Below are 23,809 nucleotides of genomic sequence, written 5' to 3' on the forward strand. Positions count from 1 at the left end.
GGATTATATGGCCCAGGCTGGCCTCAAACTCAAGGCAACCCTCCTGCCTTAGTTTCCGCATGCTGGGAATATAGGTGTGTGCTACTACACACAGGTATTGTTTTTGCTTTTTGAAACAAAGTCTCGATATCTGGTTCAGGCTGTGCTGCCTTAGCCTCCAAGGGTTGGGATTATAGCTATGTACCATCACAGCCAGCTCATTCTTTTAACTCTCTACCCCTGTGGGACTGCTGGGCCATATGGTAATACTCTTTAATTTTTTGTGAAATGTTTCTGTAGTGACTGTCCCATTTTGCATTCCCACCAATGCGTAAAATTTGTTTTCTCCACATCATCACAGCATGTTGTTACGTCATTTAAAATAACTATTCTAATGTGTGTGTGGTTGCTATCTCATTGTGGGTTTTTTTTTTTTTTTTTTTTTTTTAAGCCAGTCAAATTTAGCAGTGGGGGTGTGTGTGGTATATCATTGTGGTTTTGATTTATAATATCCTAATGTTTAGTGAGTCTGCTTATCTTTGGATTGTAGGCCGTTTTCATAGCATTTCTGTAGAACTGTTTAAATCCTTGCACATTTTTACTTTTTTTTTGAGATGAGGTCTTGCTTTGTAGTTCAGGCTGGTCTTGAGCTCACTAGGTAACCTAGGCTGGCCTTGAACTTGTGACAATCTTCCTCTCTTCACTTCTTCAGTGCTGAGATTACACGTATGTGCCACCATGCCTGGTGTTTGCCCGTTTTTAAATAGTTATTTGGGTTTTGTTGTTGTGGAGTTATAGATCTTTATATATTTTGGATATTAACCCTTTAATCTATGATTTTCATCTGCAATGTATTTTGAAGTTATATTATTAGTTATTGCTCTAGGGATTTTATCTACCTACTCGAAATTAATATTCTGGGAAACCCAGAAACTTTATTTTTAATGTAACTCCACTTTTCTTCCTCCTCTTTTGTGTGATTATAACATTATATACACATATAGTAGTATAATTATTAATCTTATGCAATTTTCTGCCTTTTTTATTTTTCTATTTTTTAAATTTTCTGCCTTTTAATGAAGTCAGAACACACAGAAGGGTCTATTTATTTTTTGGCAGTACTGGAGATTGAACCCAGTGCCTTTGCACTGAGCTACACCTCTAGCCCTTCTATGTTTTTGAGACAGGTTCTTATTAAGGTGCTAAGCTGTCCAGGATGGCTTGAAATTGTAATCTTCCTGCCTTAGGGTCCTGAGCTGTGATTATAGGCACCACCACACCCGACTACACACACTGTTCTTACGGTTTACCCGTATACTTACCTTTTCAGTGCCACTTCATTGTTTGTACATCGATCTGAATTACTATCTGCTATAATTTCTTCTTAGCATGAATGACTGCCTAGAGTACCTCAGGTATGGCCTGGGCTGCTAACAATGAATTTGCTCAGACTTTTCACCTTCACTTGTTTTGGGAGTTTTGTTACCCTTGAAGGACAGCTTAGGATTCTTGACATTTTTTTCTTGTATCGTATATGTGCCAGCCGGCTACCTCCTAGTGTGCTGTTTCCATGAGAAGAAAGCTATTATTTTGTTGTTGTTCCTCTCTATGTGACAAGTTTTTCTGGCTTCAAGATCTCTTTCAGCAGTTTGGCTCTGGTAGATCTAGGTATACGTCTGTTTATCCTCTCTGGGGTTGTGGACTTTCTTAGACCTGTAGATTAATGTTCTGCATCACTTCTGGGAAATTCTCAGCCACTATTTCTTTTGTTTTTTTGAGACAAGGTTTCACTATGCAGTTCAGGCTGGCCTTGAACTCACTGTGTAGCCCAGGCTGGCCTTGAATTCCCAGCAATCCTCCTGCCTCAGCCTCCCAGAGTGCTGGGTTTACAGGCATGAGCCACCATGGCCAGATCAGCCACTATTTCTTCTGACAAGTTTTCTGCCCACTTTTCTCTCACACAGTAGTGCTCTCATCACACACCAAAATTGGTGAGCCAATGTTGCACAGAGTTCTAAAGCTCTGTCCACTTTGGTTTTTTTTTTTTGTACCAGAAACTGAACTCAGAACCTCACACTTGCCAGGTAGGTGCTGTGCTACTGAGCTAAATTCCCAGCCCCATCCACTTCTTTTCTCCTTTATTTTTCATAGTTGTACAAGTTTTCAGACTTTCTTCTGCTTTGTCTGTTGGTTCCTCAGTTCAATTTTTCAGAATTTTCTTTTTTGAAATTCTGGCAAAATATACACAGTGTACATTTTACCAGCTGCACTCAATGACATTAGCACATCCAGTGTTATGCAGTTACCCCCTGCTCACCCCCATAACTTTCTCATCACTTTACACCGAAACTTCACTCGCATTAAGCCGGTGGTCCTCAACCTTTTTTGCACCAGGGACTGGTCACAGAGGACTAATTTTCCAGACTGAAACGGGGTGACTTTGGGATTCTCATAAGGAGCACACAGCCTCGATCTCTCTTGTACATGTAGTAGGGTTCCTGCTAGACCTCAGGTGCTAAGTAGGGGTTGGGGACTCTTGTGTTAAAAGGTTTTTCCTTTCTCCTGTCCCTAGGAATCAGTTTTATTTTCTGCATCTGTAAATGTCACAATTCCAGTTATCTGACAGAAGTGGAATTAAATAATATTTGTCCTTTTATATCTGGCTTATTTGTTTAGCATGTCTTTGAGGTCCATTCATCTCATAGCATGTATCAGAATTTCATTCAGAATTGCTTTGTAAAATAATTTCTATTGAGACAATTAGTTAAGTCATCAATTTCTTTTTTTTGGTACTGGCACTTAACTCAGGATCCTGCACTTGCCAGGTAGGCACTTATGCCATTATGCTATATTCCCGGACCAATTTCCTTTAGTTCTTTAAATGTGGTTTTAATTCTTTGACCATAATTATGCACAGACACACTTGGGGGGTGCTGGAGATTGAACCTAGGGCCTCACACATGTTAATCATGTGCTGTACCTGAGCTGCATACAACTCCAGCTCCTGGTTGGACGTAGAACAGTTGATTTGAAGTATCTGGTGCTAAGTTCAACATCTGGACCCAAAGAAAGTTTCTGTTGACCCTTTTTGCTTCTTGAGTCACACTTGTCTCTCTGAATATCTCAATTTTGTTGTTGAAAGCTCAGCACTTTGGAGGCTGGGGGTTTAGCTCAGCGGCATAAGCACCTGCCTTGCAAGCAGGCAGCCGTGGTGAGTTCGATCCCTGGTACCGATAAAAACGAAAAAGACAAAAAAAAAAAAAAAAAAAGAAAGCTCAGCACTTTGATAATATAATATAGCAATTATAGGTTCTGGGTTTTTTTCCTCTCTAAAGGATACAGTCTCACTAGGTAGTTCAGGCTTGTGGTGATCCACGTGCCTCAGCCTCCTGAGTGCTAGGATTATAGGTGTGGGCCATCATGCCCTGCTAAAGTTGGTTATTTTTATTTTCCTTAATTTGATAACTAAATCTGTGAATCCTGTTTCTCACATGCTGAATAGGAAATGATATTTCATCAATTTTTCTTTTAAAATCTTATTTTTAAGTTTAGCTCACAGGAGTTACTTTGTGTCCAAGGGTTAGCAAGTGATTCAGACAGATGAGTTCTGGGTCAGTAAGGCTTCCACTGTCAATGTCCATTTGTGTGCATGATATTAAAACTCAGGCAATTCTGGCTTTTGTTTTGAGGGGCTTTCTTGTATTTTTCTTCACGTGCTCCCAGGTTTACAAGTAGTCTCTGTGGATGTGTGGAGAGTTTAGCAAGCTCTCCTATGGCTGTTTCATTTCCCACTTTTGTTAGCTTTCTGAGTAGGCTGCTGTTCAGTTGCTTAAGCAAACCAGGACCACAGCAGGCTAGCTGAGCAATGGTTTGCCCTGTATGCTTGCCACTAAGTTACTATTGCTACCAACAGTGCCGCTGGACCTGGAATTTTATGTCTATCATGTTTTACTGTATTGGAAATTGAGCTCAAGGTCCTCTGCACTGAGCTATGTGCCTCCCCTGCCCCCATGAGACAAGGTCTGGCTGGGTCACTCAGATGCATTTTGTGTCCAGACCCCCAGTTGGAATGGTTTACCTCCTTGCTGCTCAGCACCACTCTGGGCTCTCACTGGGGCCTGGCACACAGAAAGAACAAGGATGATTCCTGAGGGGGGGCGGGTCACTAGATATCTAGCTAGGGAATGAGAGGTAGCCCAGGACCACAGCACAGAATCCTTGATGTTCAGTCTGTTTTGGTCTTATTACTAATGGGGTTTTAAAGTTTTGATCATTAAAATGATTGGTGGCATGGTAGCACATGCCTGTTAATTCCAGCACTCAGGAGAATGAAGCAGAAGGATTGCCTTGAGTCTGAGATGAGCCTGGGTTACATAGTAAGTTCAAAGCCAGCCTGAACTGTGTAGCAAAATGCTGTAAAAAAACCAAAATCAAACCAAAAACCTCAAAAAGACTGGTGGTGGAAGTGTTACTCCCCAACAAAAGAAAGTCCTGCACTGGTTAGGCAGGCCTCCAGAGCAGGAAGCAGAGGCTTCCCCAGAACCATCAAGCTCTGGTTTCTCCACTGGGGCCTGGCTCTCCCCTGCCTATTCAGGAGGAGAGTGGAGGAATTGAGAAAAAATCTTCTCACTAGATCCTACATGTCCCTTTTTGGTCCTATCTAAAACATTAGGTTTACAGTTATTCAACCTGGTATTTTTTTTGTCTTTTTCACTTTTATTGGTACCAGGGATTGCAACTGCACACTTGCAAGGAAGGTGCTTATGCCGCTGAGCTAAATCTCCAGCCCCTAACCTGGTATTTTTGAAACTTAACATTTTATTTCATTTTAGAGACAGCTACCCACTGTTTTGCCAAAGAGACAGCCATGGGACCTGTATCAGTGTAACCAGCCGAAGCCAGTTTTTTTCTATCTTGTAGCCACTACCTTTCCATGCAGGTGGTCAGGGATGGGTGCTTATCCCTGCCGCAACTTCATGAACTCATAGAATATTTTCAGAGAGGATCTGAGTCACACCCTAAAACCCATTGAATAGCTAAAAGGTTAAATTCTGAGCTGAGTGGGGTGGTGCACACCTGTAACCCTAGCACTTGGGAGGCTGAGGCCGGAGGATGTTGAGAGTTCCAGGCCAGCCTGTGCTACTAGTGAGTTCAAGGCTAGCCTGGTACAAGACTCTGTCTAAAAACAAAACAAGAGAAAATCTGAGATTCTACCTTAAAATCTCTAACAAGGGCCAAGTAGCCCCAGAGTTTACATTTCAGAGTTTATCAGAAGGCTTTCAACTTCCTGCAAGTAGTCAAAGTAGTCAAGACTTCTCACACAGCAGGTGGCTTTTCTCTGGAATGAAGCGGGGCTCTGGCCCAGTTATCTTCACTAAACAGAAGTGTTCCTTCTTACCCATGACCTTTCTTGTTCCTGCTTTTACCTATTCTCTTCTGCAGACACATTTTTCTGTGGAAACACAACGAACACGCAGGTAACTGAGGCTCACCTGCGGGGTTGTAGAGTACTGGTGGTCTTGCAGAATTTTACCTTGATTCAGCCGACACCACAGGGCAGCCAAGGCCAATTTTCTATAGCCTCCCTACTCTTTTTAAGTTCAAGAGATTGAGCCTTTGCTGAAAGCTGAACAAGGTATCAAGAGAGGGCGAGTGGGCATGGGTTAAAATGACAAACTGTAGTTCTTCTACAAATGTGATGGTTTATTTCAACAAAATGTGGAAAGAGTACATTTGACTGAAGCTCCGTGCTCACTGGAGTATGTGTCCATCGAATTCTCACTTGGATGAGTGAAGGCTGCTTTGTGAACAAAGTGGACAGATAACATGGCAATCTCAGTTCAAGCAAGTCTTGGTCAATATATCATTTACTCTCCTCCTGCCTCAGTAACCTCGCAAGTGTAATGGGCTATGGGAAGATCAGACTACTCACATTGTGTGGCTCTGACTTCTTCATATGAAAAATCCCTGTCCTGTGGATGTGGGCATAGGCACTATAGGGTTCTAAAGAGGAAACTGGTTTAAAGGGCATAATTTGGTAAGGAAGGGAGAGCTAAATGAGCTTAATCTACCCAACCCTGAAGAAAGGCCAGGTCTCTTGGAGAAGTAAATGGTTTTGTATCATCTCGTGGGGGGGAGGGTAGAGGTAAAATTTGATTTACTATAGAAAAGTGTGGAGGAATAATCTGGCCAGAGACAGTCCAACTTCTACCTAGGAGGCAAGCAAATAAGTAGCAGCAGGGGAAGTTTCTTCCTTGACTGAGAATTGACTGAGATATCTCCACCTTTCTCTGCCCTTCCTTGAAGGTGCCAAGTGCCTGCACTTTGCGCCAGGGAAGCCAGAGGGTCCGACTCCTGGGGTGATCAATGTGCACCCAGCCCCACAGTGCCCACCTGTGCTCCAGAACTGCAGAGAAGTCCCGCCACTCCATCTGGACAGGTGCTTTGGAAGAAAGGGAGGGGAAGCTCTCTTCTGTGCGTGAACTACAGAGTTAAGGCTCAAAACTGTAGTTTGTTTGAAAGTACTCATATCCTGCTTCTATACCATCTCCTGATTTCCTCCTGGGGCATCAGTGACGAAAGTACAATTAGCTGCAAGGTAGGAATGGGATGCCACACTAGCTCTCATCACTGCCACTCTTGCTTTAGGAATACCAATGAGGGGAATCAGTAGTGTCTTTTCTTGGATAAACTTGTTGAAAATATGCTCTCTATACCACTCCTAAGGCCCCTGGTGCTGGCTATGTAGGGACTAGAAAGCCTGGAACACAGCAGCACCATAACCGGGTTTAGGGGTTTTAAGGTCATATGGATTCTGTGTTCCTTGGAACCCTTGGCTCATGAGGAAGGCCCATTCCTGGTGCTGAGAATACAGCTGTCCTCAGGCTCCTTTCAGTAGCTATGGCGAGAGGTGGGACCCAGAGATCAGGGAAAGCAGGGACCAGGAGAGCTGCCCCAGAATCAGACATGGGCAACTCTAGGCACTGTGAGGCTCTCCCTCTCTTGAAACTGTCAATGCACCAGGCTTCTAAGTGACCACAGAGTTCTAGGTCTTAAAAGACACCACTTCTCCTTGGCTTGCTCTGCCTGTGGCGTGAGTTTCCATTAATGGCAGGAAGAGCAGTTTCCTTTGGCTGCTTCTCTGCCACCTCAGCCTATGGCACTGCCAGTGATCCCACACACTGGCCTTGTGGCTCCTGGGTGTGTCAGTCAGTCAAGCAGTGGCAAGCAGGGTGGTGGTTAATCAACCACTGTTCATATGCACTGAGAGAAGCTAATCCAAGGTTAAGGCCCCTAAATCAAAAATAACTTGGCCTATTTTTTTCCTTCTTCCTGGATCAATGTTTTCCCCCATCTCTGAATTTTCATGGAAGCTGCAACGATTTCACGCTCTTATCTTTCTCTGTTAATGCATGCCTTGGTATAGTTAAACAGGGAATGATTCCTCTTCACTTACTGTACGCCAGGATGAAAGTGAGCTAAAGAATGATGGACTTGACGTCTCCTCCGTGCCTCAGCTCTAGCCCTCCTCTGCTGCCTGTGGCTGCAGCTCATGGGGCCAGGTGTCAGGATAGGAGGGGCAGCCCTGCTTTTGTGCAGTAAGACCTCATGGTACATAACTGTACCCTTCATTGCCTTCTCAGTCCTGTGCAGGGAGAAGGTCTGTAGACACAGCAAGGGTAATAAATACTGAAGGGGTAGTGTGACCAGGGCTTTGTGATCCTATACCCCAGCATGTCATGCATAACCTGAAACACTGAGAAGAAGCAAAATGCCACTTTGACTCTAGTGCTGGCTCTCCTGTGCCTTCTCATTACAGTGGTTTCAAGTCATAAGAAGCAGCTCTAGCCCTTCACTCCAGAGACAGGGCAGGGATGGGCAGGAAGCTCTTCCTACGTGGAAGGGGAATCCATCGTGGAGAGGATCTGTACAATTTCCGCTCGCTGAGTGGGTGAGATGTGCTGGGTCATATGGACAATGGAATCCATGGCAACTTCTGGATTGGCCTGTACCAAGCTGGAGAGGAAGATCAGGAATGGTGAAAAGCAGAAGCATCTCACTGGGGCAGCTTAAAATCACCAAGTAAACAAGCTAACACAGTCCACTGCAGACACTGTTGTCACTACCTCACCTCCCTTATTTCCTGCATTACAGATGCCACCAGTAGCCAAGGTAGTATGAAAGGAACCACTAAACATTTTGCTGTCAGAAAGAAAGTAAAACAAAACTTCACAGAAATAGGGCCACTGGCAATGGAGCCTGTATGAAAAGGATGCCTACTAACTAAATGCAGGGTAATTTGGCATTAAAATAAGTAATTATAAATTAGTGAAAAAATGGGGCTGGGGGTTTAGCTCAGCGGCATAAGAGCCTGCCTTGCAAGCAGGTAGTCGTGAGTTCAATCCCTGGTACCGATAAAAAGGAAAAAGACAAAAAAAAAAATTAAATTAGTGAAAAAATAACAATTCACCAGTTCATTCATCATATATGTATATCATATATGAATGTATGTATATGGGTGTGTGTGTATGTATATATATGAATCAGGGTGGGTAAAGACTTTTGCTTATGGAATTACAGTGCTGACTGACAAGTGGAGAGGTGAGGTAGAGTTGCAAAGTTATCATTTTGCAACCTCACTGTAAAAACAGGTTCAGATAAGACTCATCAGTAGATGCCAAGTCTAAGAGAAAATTTTAATGGGGATCAAGGTACAGTGGTACCTTGGGTCCATGAACTTAATTCTTTCCATAATTCTGGTCCCAAACTGTAATTGGAAGAGAACCAAATCAAATTTACCTACATTGAACCTAATGATTAATTCAATTTGGCTCTTGTTCAATTTGATTTGCAGCCAAAATTTTGGAAAGTATTACATTTAGGAACTGAGGTTTCACTGCATCTGCATGGCTGTAAAGTATCTTCCTATAGACTAATCATTAAGTGTCAGGGGGAAAAACAGTCAATTATTATATGTTGGAGAAACTGGGTAACATCTTGATGCGCAGATGAACATCATATACCTCCAGATGGGGTGCTCTGTGAAAGCCACATCATCATATACACAGTATTTTGGCAATAATGCATAACCCAAATCAAATCATGAGGAAACATCAGTCAACTTTAAAATGAGCAATGTTCTATAAACTGATTTTTAGTGGTGCTGAGGATTGAACCCCAGGGCTGCCTCTATGCTAGATAGATAAGTGCTTTACCATTGAACTATACCTTCAGCTCAGTGGTAGATGTTAGATAAAAGCATTTAATCAATGTTCATTTACTGAAGTTGATTATCCACCTACAGCTATATGAGAATATGCCTATTCTAAGCAAGTATAGAAATGATTAAAGCAAACAGGGTAAAATATAAATAATAGGTAAATCTAGGCACAAGTACATAGTAGTTTTCAGTGTACAGTTTTCCAGGTTGGTAACTTTTTTTTTGGTACCAGGATCAAACTCATGACCTCCTGCTTCCAGGCAGGTGTTAGTGCCACTGAGCTAAATTCCTGGCTTTTTTTTTTCTTTTCTTTTTGGTAACTTTTTCATAAGTGAAATATTTTCTTTTTCTTTTTTTTTTTTTGTCTTTTTCGTTTTTACTGGTACCAGGGATCGAACTCACGACTGCCTGCTTGCAAGGCAGGCACTTATGCCGTTGAGCTAAATCCCCAGCCCATAAGTGAAATATTTTCAAATAGTTTTATTAAAAACACCCCCACAATGCTCCTGGAAAGCTACCACGCAATCAGCTTTATTTCCTCTCAGAACTGTTCATTCAGTTTGAGCATCTGTATTTAGAACTAATGAGCAGGCACTGCAAGCTAAGTCTTCATCAAGTTGAGATGACTAAGCGCTCAGTAGCAAAGAAAAAATTGTGCCTCAGGGCTACACTTGTACATATGTGGCAACTACAGCAGTCTCAGACTGCAAGACTGTAGAGATGGGCATCATCTCAAGATTTCTGCTGAACTTTTATTCCAAAGAAATGAGCTCCGCTATCCTAGAGCAGTCCCCTGCTGCTAGTCTCACCTGCGGATCTGCTTGAGGACGTAGTCTCTGCTGATGTATTTGATGTTCTCCTCTATTACTGAGCGAACACCATCTTCCTCTGTCAGCTGCTTCTCCAGCCACTCCACCAGATCTTTATTATTGTCCCAAACATAGGCCTGCAAGCAGATGACTCTTAGTCAGATACCAGGGGTCAGGACCAGGCCTGGACATGTGACTACTCTGTATCTGGTACGTTCACTCCTAAAGCTCACTTAGTTTAAACAGCATTGTTACCATACTTCCTGTCCTTTTGGCATGGTAGGATGAGACTGGCCCTCCTCTTCCCTCCCTCCCTGCCTTTTGAGCTGCACACATATGTACTCAAAGTCTCCATCTGCGCTCTCCCAGGGCATCAGTTCTCATACTGGACTCTCTCTCCTGCCAGACCCTGGGTGTCCACCCTTTTAACAAATGCTAAAAGAGCTCAGGAACCTCACAAGTTTGAGACAAACACTTAAGGGGCCATATTCCTTAGTAAAGTGTGCCTCAGAGGGAAGGGCTGATTTTGTGCGTTTTGCTTTTAGAGAAATTGAGACACTGTTCCCAAAGTGTAAGTCTCTAGGCCCAAGAAGGCCTTGAACTGTGCTGCTGGCCCCAGCTGTGGCAGCTTCCTGTGGTCAAGCTGCATGTTTTTTTTTTTTTTTCATTGGTAGCAGGGATCAAACTCACGACTGCCTGCTTGCAAGGCAGGCGCTTATGCCGCTGAGCTAAATCCCCAGCCCCAAGCTCAATGTTTTTAATAAGATACAGAGGTGGACTGATGTGAGGCAAGTCTCACTGCTACCATGCAGCACCAAGGCAGAAACCTACCTTGTATTATTAGCTATGGGAAAACACAAAAAGGCCAAGGAGTCTACAGCCCTGGAGGCCTCAACAAACTACCTCTTGCCTCCTGTTTTCAAGATAATTTAGCTGAGTATTTCCTAGGTAGTTGACTACATAATTATTCAGGAGTGTGTCAGAAGCCTAATAGCCTTCTCCTTGCTCTCTTCTCTCATTTTCTTTACAAATCATTTAGGAATCCTTTTGTTAATGGTTTCTGGAAAACCAAGTACCACCATTAGGGCTCATTCATATTTATGTCATTTTGTTTGGGTAATTAAACACAAAGCTTGTCATTTAAAGGTGTGCTATCCTTCTCTGTTATCACTAACGAGAAGTCAAAATCAGAATGACAATGAGTTTGGCGCTGTAATTTAATAGGTGGGTTCATTGGGCAGTCTCAGGCTTGCAATGTGGTTACAGGAAACCCAGATACAAGCAATGGCACAAAAGCCACAGCTGTAGCCATAGAACCTGCAAAGGGACACAGGAAATGTTTTAAACACATCCTCTGTAAAATCTTCCAAAAGGGAGGAACTGTTTTCCAACCTAGCTCATCCTTTAGAAAACATGTTTTCTTTCAAAACTCTCACTTCCCACCCCTGTCTGGTGGGAAGCTTTGACTGGTTATTTACTATGTGTAATTTCACTGACTTCCATATTTCAAAAACCCACATGGAGTCTTTTACATGTTAGTGGTGCTGTGGCCAAGATGGTACACCTCTCCATACTTTGCCCATCACTGACATCCCATGGCTCAAGGGCAGGATGATACTTGGCTCCTAAGAAGTGCCATATCAATCTCTATTGGTGGGGGAGGGGAACAGCATTGCATTTCCTACTCAGTATGTGGTAGTCCTAACTCATTTGGTCCAGTTTATGGATGTACCTGGACTCAAGACATTTTCATTTCTATCTCCATCACTGGAAATTTACTACACTTCTGCATGGATTGAGAATTTACACCTTCCCAAATTTAGGAAGCTTTTGAGAGAGGGAAGAAAAACAAAAACAAAACAAAACAAAACAAAAAAATGAATGCTTCTTGTGTTTCAGAATAAAAAAAAAACCCAACTAGATTTATCCAAGAATTCCAAAGCCTTTAGTTTAAGAGAATATTTAATACTCTTATTAATCATTTTTAATCCGTTTGCTTTTAATTAAGAAACAGCATGATGCTTTCCTATCAACATATGCCAGGGAGCAGATTAATTGTGGCTTAAGATAACTCTCCTTGATTGGTGTAATGTATTAGCTAACAAGATGCCTGTTTCTAACAACGCTCAGACACTACACTGGAAAGCCAGCTACCCTCTAGAGAAAACTCTTCTTCCTTCCCCTCCTGCAGCCACAGAGTATGTCAGGTGTTTAAATTTAAACATTTAAAGAAGTTCCCAGACAGGATTAGAGCACTACATTCCAAGTTTTATAGCTGCTTGAAAATACTGGCTCTCTATATAACAGATCTACTACTTACTCAAAGCAAAACTCAATGGCAGCCACCAAGCCCAAACCCAATCACGTGCAGATCACAGCCCAAAGTACATGGAGGCAGGGATCAAGTCCTAATCAACTGCAATTTTTAGCAACAGCGAACAAACATATGCACCCACAGTGACTCTGGTTCTTCTCAAAAGACCTAGGAGTGATTAATATAGTGTTGTGAGATACTTGTTCTAGCAAGGAAAAGCAAGTTGCTTGCTGCCCTCTTTAGAACAGTGGAAAGACTCATCATTTCAGCCATCCACAAGGACAGGTCAACTTTGTTCCCAGGAAAAAAGCTATTACCACTTCCTTAGATTTATGAAAATGTGTGGGGCTGGAGGTTTAGCTCAGCAGCATAAGCGCCTGCCTTGAAAGCAGGCAGTCGTGAGTTCGATCCCCGGTACCGATAAAAAGGAAAAAGACCAAAAAAAAAAAAAAAAAAAAAAAAAAAAGTGGTGATCATTGCCGCCAGTATTCCCATTTGGTGATTATTATTATTTAGTATTTTGAGACATCTCCCTACATAGTCCAGGCTGGCCTTGAACTCATGGTGACTTTCCTGCTTCAGCTTTCTAAGTGCTAGAATTATAGGCATGAGCCACCATGCCCGACATCTATTGTAGATTTTAAACAAGTGTAAAATGTTGAATACTAACCTTGTGACAGGCCTGGACTCACGCCGTCCGCACAACACTCACCCCAACCAGAACCCCCAGTACTGGCACTCTACCACTAAGCATACCCCCAGCCCTTTTATTTTTTGAGACAATTCTCCAGGCTGCTCTAACAATCCTCCCTCAGCCTCCTAAGTATGCACCACAGTGCCTGGCCTCCAACAGAGTACTTAATACCAATCAAATATCAACAGTTAAATATCACAACACAGCCTGTCCTACAAATGTATTCAACTTTTTCTCTTATCAGTGGATAGATATCTTGGGGACCGCTTTTAGTCTATCTTACAAAATCTATCCAACCTGTTAGAAAAGTTTTATTACTTGCCAGGTTGAGTGGTACATGCTTGTAATCTCAACACTGTGAAAGGCTGAAACAGGAGGAAAGCAAATTGAAGCCTAGCCTGGGCAACTGGGCAACTCAGAAAGACCCTGCCTCAAAAAATGGTTGGAGATACAGGTTAGTGTGAAGGCCCTGGGTTCAACCCTCAGTATCATCACCACCCCCACCCCCACCCCCCAAAAAAGTTTTATTACTAACATTAGAGAGCTGTTAAGCTCTCATTAGGCAGGGCCAGGGAGTGACCAGGCTCCAACTGAACCCTGCTGTGAGCCCTGATACCATTCCCTACAAATAACACACCTTGCGACCTGTCTGGGGAAGTTCCTGTCAGTGCTGACCTTGAATTCAAGAGCTGCCTAGCCCAGTGGGGTAGGGTGGGATAACACATACATCTGGTAGTAAATGCATGCAGTACTTTGGGAAGGTATTTTCAATGTACTGTGACACACTTACAAGGTAAGACTTGCTCAACAGAAGGTTTGGAAGCAGTGTGATTTTTTTCCCCAAAGGATTTGAAGTAAACAGCAAAAGGCTACATAAACTTCAGTGGATTTGGAACCTCACTTCCTGGAAGCCACCCCACCTCAGTCTGAGGCCCAAAACAAGATGGAGCAATGCTTTCCAAATTCTATCTTCCCTCTTCCTTTCCTGGCCTCCATGTAAGAAGTTTGGTATATGAGACTTAGCTGTGGGTAGGCTGAGGCCAGCGCCCATCAGTCGTGCTTTTTCTTCTGTTATTTTCACAGGAACCTCCCCTGAACCTTTATTTCATTTGGAAGTCCAGAATAACAGTGGTAAGCTATCTGGACAATAAAAATGTGTTATGATTATCAGGCTGAGGGAACGTTAGAACAAGCCAAATCAAATGTTCACTGAATGTCCCCCAGTGTTCAGGAGCCAGCCCCCTGCTCATCATGAAATTATATACCTTAATTCTTAGTCTATGTTATTTTTTTAACTTCTAATATGCTGTGCTGAGGGAACTGCTCCATAGTTAAGTATACAGTATGTTAATGAAACTCACTGAACTCTGTAAATCACAAATATTCCCATTTTATACATGGAGAAATGGAGGCTCAAATAACACACTCCAATCTTAGTAAACGGCAAAGCTATGGTCCAAAAGTTAATTCACATTCTTCTCATTGTTTCATGCAGAGTCCTAATCTCAATTTCTACTATTGGGTTTAGGGGTGGTGGTGGGGAATCAATGAGCCACTTGGAGAAACCACATCTCAAATTGTGAAGCTGAGAATTAAGATGGAAACATGCCCATGAAACAAATGTGTGCCATATTCTTAGGATCCAATTTAAACCACAGTTCTTGTTATGTTTTCCAAGCAGCTGTAGTGATGCTTTGCTTCTGCCTGTAGTGAAACTATGACCCATAAACCCTATTTTTCCTACAACAGGATGATCCCAGTGGATGCAAACAGAAATCCAATAACTCAGATACCTGAGGGAAACAAAAGAATGACATTCCTCAGTTATGTAACATTACAGTGTCAGTTTTCTGTCCTAGAATCCCTTTCTTTCAGGAATACGATTAAAAAAAAAAATTCTCCAAGAAAACAAAACAAAGTAAAACACAAAGCATGGCTATTACTACATGGCTTTTCCTACCAGTAACCATAGTAAGAATTAGAGGTCATTTCTTGGTGGGAAGGCAGGGTCTAGACTCTGTCAGTCTTTGTTCTTGAGTTTTATAGCACACATCACCTGTTACTTTTTGAAGAACAACAAAAAAGGTGGTTCAAAGCCACTTTCTGACACCAAGCAGTTCTACGTCAGCCCTTTAGAGGCAGCATGGTCAGTTCAGCTTCTGAATACTGCAACACTATTCTTTCAAGGACACTAGAGATTTTATCCACCCCACCCCCACCCCACTAAACTGTTCTGCTGAGCTGGCAGAACCTGGAAGGAGGTTTCAAAGCAACAGGCTCTAACTTCATTGGCTCTCTCATCCTTACACCCTTTCCTCTGTGTGTCCTGGGATGAAGAGCTGAAGAGAATGCTGTCTTTTGGATGCAGAGGCAAGGAAAACAGTTTCAATTCATGTACCAATGTTTAGGCAGCCTCTTTCTGAACTATGGGGATGGCAGTGTCTTCTGTATTTGAGTTCTAGCCAGAAGCCTGTGTACATGTGCAAGTCAACTGTTCTCTCCAATGACAAGAGACAGCAATGACCCATTTCTTCAGATACACTGTTCCTTGGGAGCAGGCTGCTAAGGAGCAAGTGAAGGACCTATCACTTCATGCTTGGAGAGAAGCTATTCCCTCTTTTCATCCTTGTGCCTACCAAGGCTGTGCACATCCATTAGTGACTAATGTGGTAGGAAGTGGTGCAGGCCTCTCCTGGCCACATACACACATACTCCATTTACCTAGCCGGCCACTGTTAACTGAAGAACAACCTCTTATTTTACACTTGCATGACTTTCAATGCCAACTTCCACTAGAAGCTGCCGGTAGCCACTGACAAAACTGTCTCACTCAATTATGATGCCACAGACTGACCTTAACCTGAACCAAATGTCAGAGAAGCTTGCACTCCCCTGCTGCACATCAGAAATATTTATCCAAAGAAGCTTCTCAGTCGTAAAGAAATGAGCAGACTTAACACAAAGGTGAATCTTAGAAAGCACCCACTTCAATGGCTTTAAAACTGACGGTGAATCTTGGGGTTTCTTGCTAAGAATTATTAGAGAAGGTAAGCAACACTATCCAGGGAGAGGCTAGTATATGTGCCACTTCATAGGCAAGGACTCTTAAAGCCACTGCCAGGCAGCTCTCCACCAGTATTCTGACCTGGTAGTCACCAAAGAATTTGATCAGAATGACAAATGTATTTTCAACACATATCACTAATATTCTGACAAAATATACATGACATGATTTAATCTATATATTAGCTAGTAATAAGGTAAACTTGTTTGTTTTGTTTTGTGATGGTGCTGGGCACGTGCCAGGCAAACACCACAACACTGAAACACCTCCCTAGCCATAAATTTCTTTTTCTTAAAAATGTGTAGAACTAAAAGTTCTAGCTTTTCCTTCTAATCCTCCTATGTACTCTCTTGTGCAGTCCACTATTCCAGTCATGCCCTTTCTACATGCACCTGTGAGGCAGGCACACCAGGAACAGCTTCTCAGTGAAGTCACTATTGCAAGGCATGCACATGTTCCATGAGCTCACCCTGAGACAGCTTCCTGTAAAGAGGCTGGCCATTTGCTTCCAGGCTGAACACTGTGTTGTAGCATCTCCTGACTATATTACTCCCAGTGCTTAGCATCCTGCTTCTACCTTTTTTAATTCTATCTTCCCCAGCTCCCCATGTAATGTTTTTAAAGTAGATATCAAAGCACATTACCCTGCTGCACAGAATATCTCAGAGGCTTCCTGTAGACAAAGCCGACTCCCTAACAGCTTACAGGCCTTTGTATGATCAGGTCCCTACCCTGCTATTTCTGGTATCAGGGATCGAACTCATGACCTAATGCTTGCCAGGTAGGCATTTACGATGTTGAGCTAACTCCCAGGCCCTCTACCCGTATTTTATCTTGCACCCAATATCTGAGTTGCATTGAAATGTGCAGTTTCTTGGATTCGTGCTGCTTCTGCTATCATGTGTGGGATCACACTATTGCTTTATGTTTGTTTGTGTTTTTTGAGACAGTGTCCTACTATGTAGCCCAGGCTGGCCTTGAACTTACAGCAATCCTCCTGCCTCAGCCTCCAAATGTTAGGGTTACAAGTGTGTGCAACTATGCCTAGCCTTCACATACCGCTTTTGCCCAGAACATCTCTTTCACTTTTGGTCCAACCTTTCTTCTGGTTCACTCTCACTTTGTTGTTTTTTTTTTTTTTTTTTTTTGTACTGAGGATCAAACTCACAACCTAATACTTGCCAGGCAGGTGCTTATGCTGCTGAGCTAAATCCCCAGCTCTCACTTTGTTTTTAAATCTCTACTGAGACAGCACTTCTTCCTGAAGTTTTCCCAGACTCTCCCTCCGCCATCTCTAAGGCTGAGTGTTGGCTCTCAGACTGCACTCTATGCTATATTTAATGTAGGACCTCTGACTCCAATGTCTCTCCACAGAGATGAAGAGACGTACAATATCTACCTCTTTCACCACGTCTCCGTGGCTTAGTGTCAAAAAGTTTGCTGAATGACTCATGCATGAGCTGAAAATATGTGTCCACCTCTTCTGACAAGATGTCATGTTACTGGGGTGTATGTGTGGGAAAGTGGGCCTAGGTTTCTAGGTTCTCTTTCCACTTCAGCCTCTAAGGCCTGAGGAGTCTCAAATGACAGTGCAACCCTCAGGTGGGGATGCAGAAGATGTCCCACCTACCTTCACTGTTCCTTCCACTTCCACAAACCAGCGCCTTAACATGGCCTGGATCTGGCCATCAGTCAGCTCTGGGTTAGCATTGTGGATTTTCTTCTTGACCAGGTCCTCTAGCAGGAGACGCCTCAGCCGCCAGTAGAAGAAGGTGCGAGATGTTTTCCAGTCCAGGATGTCCTACACAATAATAATAATCTTAGTCATCCAAACCCCAACCCCTGCTCAGCATTCAGTCTGGAGGAAGCCCACATGCATAAAAATTTACTTCCCTAGGTAAGGGAGTTAAGAGCTGGCAGTGACCTCCCAGTGCCTTTTTTTTTTTTTTTTTTTTTTTTTGGCGGGGGATAGTACCAGGCATCAAACTTGAGATCTTGTGCTTGCCAGGCAGGCACTTTTGTCACTGAGCTAAATCCCCATCCCAGACCTTCCAGTATCTAAAGGAGGCTGGGTGTCGTGGTATACACCTATAATCCAAGCACTCAGGAGGCTGAGGCAAGATATGAGTTTGAGGACAGCCTGGGCTACATAGTGAGATTCTGTCTCAAACAAACAAAAAACAAACCTACAGGGGTCCACCAGCACAGAACCGTAGCCCACATGCTCTGTTGACTGTGTGTACAGCCACAGACCTGCTGAACGATAACCCTGCCCATGACTTAAGACATTCTGGGGAAGAGACTGAATTCCCAGGTACCCAGAGGGGAAGGAACTGGTTTTCAATAGAGGGCTGAAACAATGTGCACATAGATCAGAGGTGAAGCAGCTGCTGCTGGAACCCTGACAGTGTGGCAATTCAGTCTGAGGACCACATGAGCAGCTGTTACCAATTGAAGGTTTAACTCGTTTTACCACCAGTGAAATAAAGCTTGCATCCTGGAGTCCAAGGAGATCTCAATTATACACTGTTTTAGGGTAATAATGGATATGGAAAGAGTCTCCCAAAAAAGTTGGAAATGGATTGTCTACACAAATGATTTTATTTTGGCTCCAACACCTCCCTTCCTGTTTGCCTCAGTGTAGGATACACTCACTTGCAAGTTTTTGACAAGAGAAGTAACAACTATTGTACTTACGTTAATAACACCCTTCTCTTGCATCCGGCCTGGTGTGTCATGCAAGTCAGCAAACTGCACGGCTACCTGATGGTAAATGGGAATAAGGAATTCTTCCCGCTCCTTTAGCTTATTTTCAAGCTCCTTCCGCTCCACTGGACTTAGCTCTGGGGTGCCTGCAATTAGATAAACCCGCCTGTCACAGTCTGTGGAGACCAAGAATCTACACAGAGAAGCCACAGTCCTGGGAAGCTCAATACCACCCTGCCTCCTTCCCTCTGATTCTCTATGGTAATCACTACCTTTTTGGTGCATAACAGGACTCTACTAGATGCGAGTCCTGACCTTACTTTGTTTGCCACAGGGAGCCCACGTGTGCATGGCCTTGTGGAAACCATGTTGGCAGTCCTGCTCCCCAGGCCACTCCCTGAACAGTGGCAAATAATCATCTGGAGGCCTGCACATCTCATCAGATTGTTGACCAACAGCCAGGTTCCTCCTTCCCCACTAGAGACCAGGGCTGACATGCTGACACCATTCCTGTTGATTAGCTTTAGAGCGGCCAGACAATTCTAAGTGTCAAATGTTCTTCTGTGCTCTGAGCACAAACCAGCAGGTCTGGCTCCCCCAGGCCTATAGGAGTTACCTACCAAACTGGTAAAGCACCTGCATAACTCTTAAAATTGCAACCTACAGTATTTCATAGCTTCTAATCTCAGCTTTAGATACTCTTCACCACAAATTAGTAGAATCCAATCTAGTTGGAGCCAGATCCATGTGTCTGGAGTTAGCTTGGTAGATTAGCCCCTGGTCTTCTGCCTGGCCTGCTACTGACAGCCAACCCTGACCAGAGTAACAAACACCTTCTAGTTCTTGAGCTAAAAGAAAGAGGAAAACACAGTCCACAAGTCCCATTTGGATCACTGAACATATAAATTTATAGTACTCACAGAAAGGACACTTGAGAATTCTTAGAGCAAGGAGGACCCCCTCTGCCAAACAATAGTGTCCTAGTACAGGTGTTGCTATGGTGTGCTTTTCTTCCTAATTACTTTCAGAATGGGATCTGCAATCAATACTGAAAATTTAGCTGCCTCTCTAGTAAGGAGAAGTAAGTTTAGCTGAAAGAGCAATAGGTGACAGCCCCTGGTGTTGGGGACAAGCTTATGTGCATTGTCACCAAACCTGAAATACATGAGCACAAGTGATGGGATAGAGAAGAAAAAGGTCTATTTCAAGCATGCCTGTCTGGGAACAGGCCTTGTTTTTTATGCCACTATGAATCATATGCCACAGATAGCCTTGGGCTGCTGAGTGAGCCAAAAGTATTAATAAACACATGTTAACAGAACAGGGACATAACTATTCTATCTAGGACCATTTTTATGAGTTTTTGGATACCCAACTCCACACCTCTTTTTTTTCTTGAAACTTACCTGTATTTTGCAAATGTGGTGAAGGGTGCTAACGAACATCTTTTCTTGTGCTGTCACAGAGGGCAATTACTGACCTGCTGCCTTAGGCTCCTGATGCTTTGGCAGCCTTCATTCCAGCAGGATCACATTAGGCCCCATATCAGGGGTGACACCTTGGCACTCTACTATGGCCCTACCTGATGACTAACCAGAGGAGAGCTGTCAGGTATCTTCTGATGTGAAACTTTCTTAGCATGTGCTTGGTAGAGAAACTAACGCCCTTCCTTCACCACTGAAAAGAAACAAGACCTTGGAGAAAAATACCTGATTTCAGCATTGCAAGATGGGGAATATAAAATGAGCCTTGGAACAGAAACTAAGCAAACACTTGGTTGGGACACGTTAGATTTCAGGAGTCAGTCTGAATGTGTTCCTACTGCCCAAATCTGAAGTAACTTGAGCACCAAAACAAATTACTTATTAGTATATTCATGGAATAAAATAAGAATCTATTTTGATATAATTAAAGGAGAAACAAGAGGAAAGCTCAGTCTCACATTGTATTAATTGATTTTGCCAAAATCATCAATGGGTGTTAAAACTAGTGGATGAGTCCAATGAGCAACAGCATATTTACAAAGTCTCAAGGTATCTCTTTAGAAATCAGTTAATTACTGAGCTGGGCGTGGTGCCACACTCCTGTAATCCCAGCACTCAGGAGGCTGAGGCAGGAGGATTGTTGGGAGGCCAGCCTGGGCTCTAAAGTGAGTTTGAGGCCAGCCTGAACTGCATAGCAAGACCCAGTCTCAGAAGAACAAAAATAAAAACACCAAATCAATTAATTACAAACAAGAACACTGTAATTTTATAGTAAATTAATTTAGTAAGTGGAAAGTTAAACAAGTTATTAAAGTTACTGTCCCTAGGAATAGGACAAACTGCCATCATGTGCCTCCTGACATGATGTGCTAAGGAAAGGATAGCCCTTGCAATATCCTTGCCAAACATGTAGGATCTGAATCTTAACCATGGGGAAATACAGTAAGATAAACTGGACAAACTGAGGAATATGCTACAAAAGCAGCCTGTTCTCTTAAAAAATGTCAAGACCATGAAAGGCAAAGAAAGGTTGAATAATTATTCCAGACTTAAGGAGACTAAAACTACATGACAATGAGCTGCAAAGTATGGTTTAGGATTAGATATTAGGTTCAAAGAGAAAAAAGAAAAAGCTACGAAGGCCATTATTGGGACAATGGTAAAATTGTAATATGAATCATGGATTAAACAATGGTATTGCATCAATATTTATGGTTCCTGATTTTAAGAAATGTATGGTGGTTATATAAGAGAAAAAAAAATCTATGTTCTTAAAACACATGGAATATTTATGGATAAAGGACCATGATACCTACAGATTAACAGTTCAAAGAAAATCTGTGTGTACTAAGTGAGCAAGAATGAATGAGCATACACAAAATAGTGAAGCAAATGAACAGAGTATTAATAGATTTTGAAAACAAAGTATTAGGAGTTCTCTGTATTCTTGTAATTTCTCTGTGACATCATTATCAAATAAAAAGTTAGAAAACTTAGCCAAGCTGAAAGCTTTTCCTGGTTATCCAATACATATAATCAATATCAAAGCCAGTATTTAGAAAGCACTGGATGCCATTCTATGTGCTTTGTATTTCTTAAATCATTTAATCTCAAAACAATCTCATGCAGTTGGTATTCTTATTATTCCCATCTTATAGCTGAGGAATCTGAGGTACTGAGAATTTACATAACTTTGTCACAAAACAAAACAGTAAGAAAGTCAAGACTCAAATATAGCAGTTTGGTCCCTGCAGGTTTTCAACATTGTATTATGTGTTTCTTCTTGCTTAGTAGGGGGCAGAAGACCAATTTTTTAGTAGTAATAGTAGTAGCAGTAATACCCCTTTCTTTTCTGAAAAGGCCAAGCGATGATGGCAGATTTCTGGCTGAAGTTCTATCTTAGTCCTATTCTATAACTAAGAACAGGAACATGTTACCAATGATTCCTACCCTCTTTGTACATGAGATAGAATTTTGGTAGCTAAGATTTAAGGGTAGCTTCTCCCTACTAAGAGATCAAGAGAACTAATACGACAGCCCTTTCAACAGCCTCCGTCTGGGTAAACCACTAACATCACACTTGAATGCACATATACATATATGTGGACCATATATCACACTGCATTTATTAACATTTACTATGTGTCAGGCACTTCACTCAAACCTTTCAGGATCGCATACCTTGTAAGTCACCATGCATTATGAGGAGCTAGATCTAGTCAGCTGTTAACTGCTGCCAGGCCAAATACCCCAAAGCTGCTGAGTGCTTTCCGAGTTGCTTTGCTGACATTATCTGTGATCCTGGTAGGAAGTAACCTTACAGACAAGGTATCTATTCTATAAACAAGAAAGCAGAGACTCTGAAATGTCAGGTGACTTTATCAATGGCATCCAGTTCTTAAGTAGCAATGTCAGGATTTATTCTTGGATCTAGCTATCTCCAAAGCCTGTATTCTTCCACACTGAATGGTGGTCAAGCAGTTATCCCTATAGTAACCACAGAAGGGAGATCTGCTGGAGAGTAGGTTTGGTTAGCACAGAAGTGGGAGGTGATGTGGGCTGAGGGAGAGTCTCCTGAAATGAGTTATTAGCTTGACCTGTTGGAGGAACAGAGGCAGGTTCCTGAACTAACAAAGGTCGTACCTATCCAATGAAGCTATTCTAGAGCTTTAAAAGAGTAACAAAATAAACACCTATAATGCTCTCATCCTCCTGAGGCTAGGAAGACCACAAAGCATTCCCTAAAGGCCACTGTGTCTGATTTCTTCAGTAATGCCTCAGATCACAGTTGAAAACCCACCTCAAAAAAAGGTAGCAGAGCACAGGAAAGACAGAAGCCCAAAATGTGTTTTAAAGTGCACATAAAAAGGCTAAGGATCTGTGTGCTTTATTTTAGGGAAAAACTGTTCTTTAAATTTTATTTTCTAAAAATAAAAGCCTGTTCTTAAGCTAGTTTTACCCGTGTGTTGCATGTGGAGGGCCCTTCTTTCCTTGTACAGCAAAGCAGCCAGCCCCGGTAATGATTTAGGGGAGATTAACAAATATGTCAATGTCTATTTTCTGCTTAATTTAAAAGTGGCGTCTATAAAGATTTTTGACTTCTGAACCCTGTTCTCCTGAAAGAAAGAAGGTAAGAATGAGGAGGGGGATAAAGAGTGATTATCCTATCATTGATCGTTTGTCAGGAGCATTTCTTATTCACTGGACTATTGTAAAAAGCTAAGCTCTCGATCAATCCTGTAAGCTCCCTGTACAATTAAATATCTTGGAATGGTTTTCTTTCTTTTCTAGCCAGATTGCAGGGCCTCAGGGTTTTTAGGAAAGTAAGTCAGTGTGTATTTGTGTGTGAGTGTGTTTAAGAATATGCTACAGAGAAGAAAGTCATTCTTGTCTTGAACCAGACTTTAAGTAAGACTGAAAGGGGAGAAGAAATGTGGTTGCTCCTATCTCTTTCTCCCCCAAATAAAAAGTCCCCATGGTATTTTAAAAAACACATTATAAAAACTGTTAAACACAGAAGTAGCTCTTCTCTGATCAAA

At 42.4% G+C, this 23,809-nt stretch overlaps 1 protein-coding gene across 5 annotated transcripts in view; it reads right to left on the reverse strand.

The window, feature by feature from the left end:
- Positions 1 to 5,661: 5,661 nt before the first annotated feature.
- Acaca (acetyl-CoA carboxylase alpha) overlaps positions 5,662 to 23,809 on the reverse strand; it is a 308,031-nt gene continuing 289,883 nt past the window's right edge. For all 5 annotated transcript variants that reach the window (XM_013152137.3, XM_005003514.4, XM_003469462.5 and 2 more), the window contains 4 exons: positions 18,778 to 18,932; positions 17,711 to 17,881; positions 10,009 to 10,145; positions 5,662 to 7,995 (listed from right to left, as the gene is read on the reverse strand). In XM_013152137.3, coding sequence (XP_013007591.1) covers positions 7,872 to 7,995; positions 10,009 to 10,145; positions 17,711 to 17,881; positions 18,778 to 18,932 — 587 coding nt within the window. In that variant the 3' untranslated portion in view covers positions 5,662 to 7,871. The remainder of the gene's footprint in view (positions 7,996 to 10,008; positions 10,146 to 17,710; positions 17,882 to 18,777; positions 18,933 to 23,809) is intronic.

The sequence above is a fragment of the Cavia porcellus genome, unplaced genomic scaffold, assembly GCF_034190915.1.
Source record: "Cavia porcellus strain 051 isolate PalLab524CR breed Dunkin Hartley unplaced genomic scaffold, mCavPor4.1 scaffold_6, whole genome shotgun sequence".
Lineage (NCBI taxonomy): Eukaryota > Metazoa > Chordata > Mammalia > Rodentia > Caviidae > Cavia > Cavia porcellus.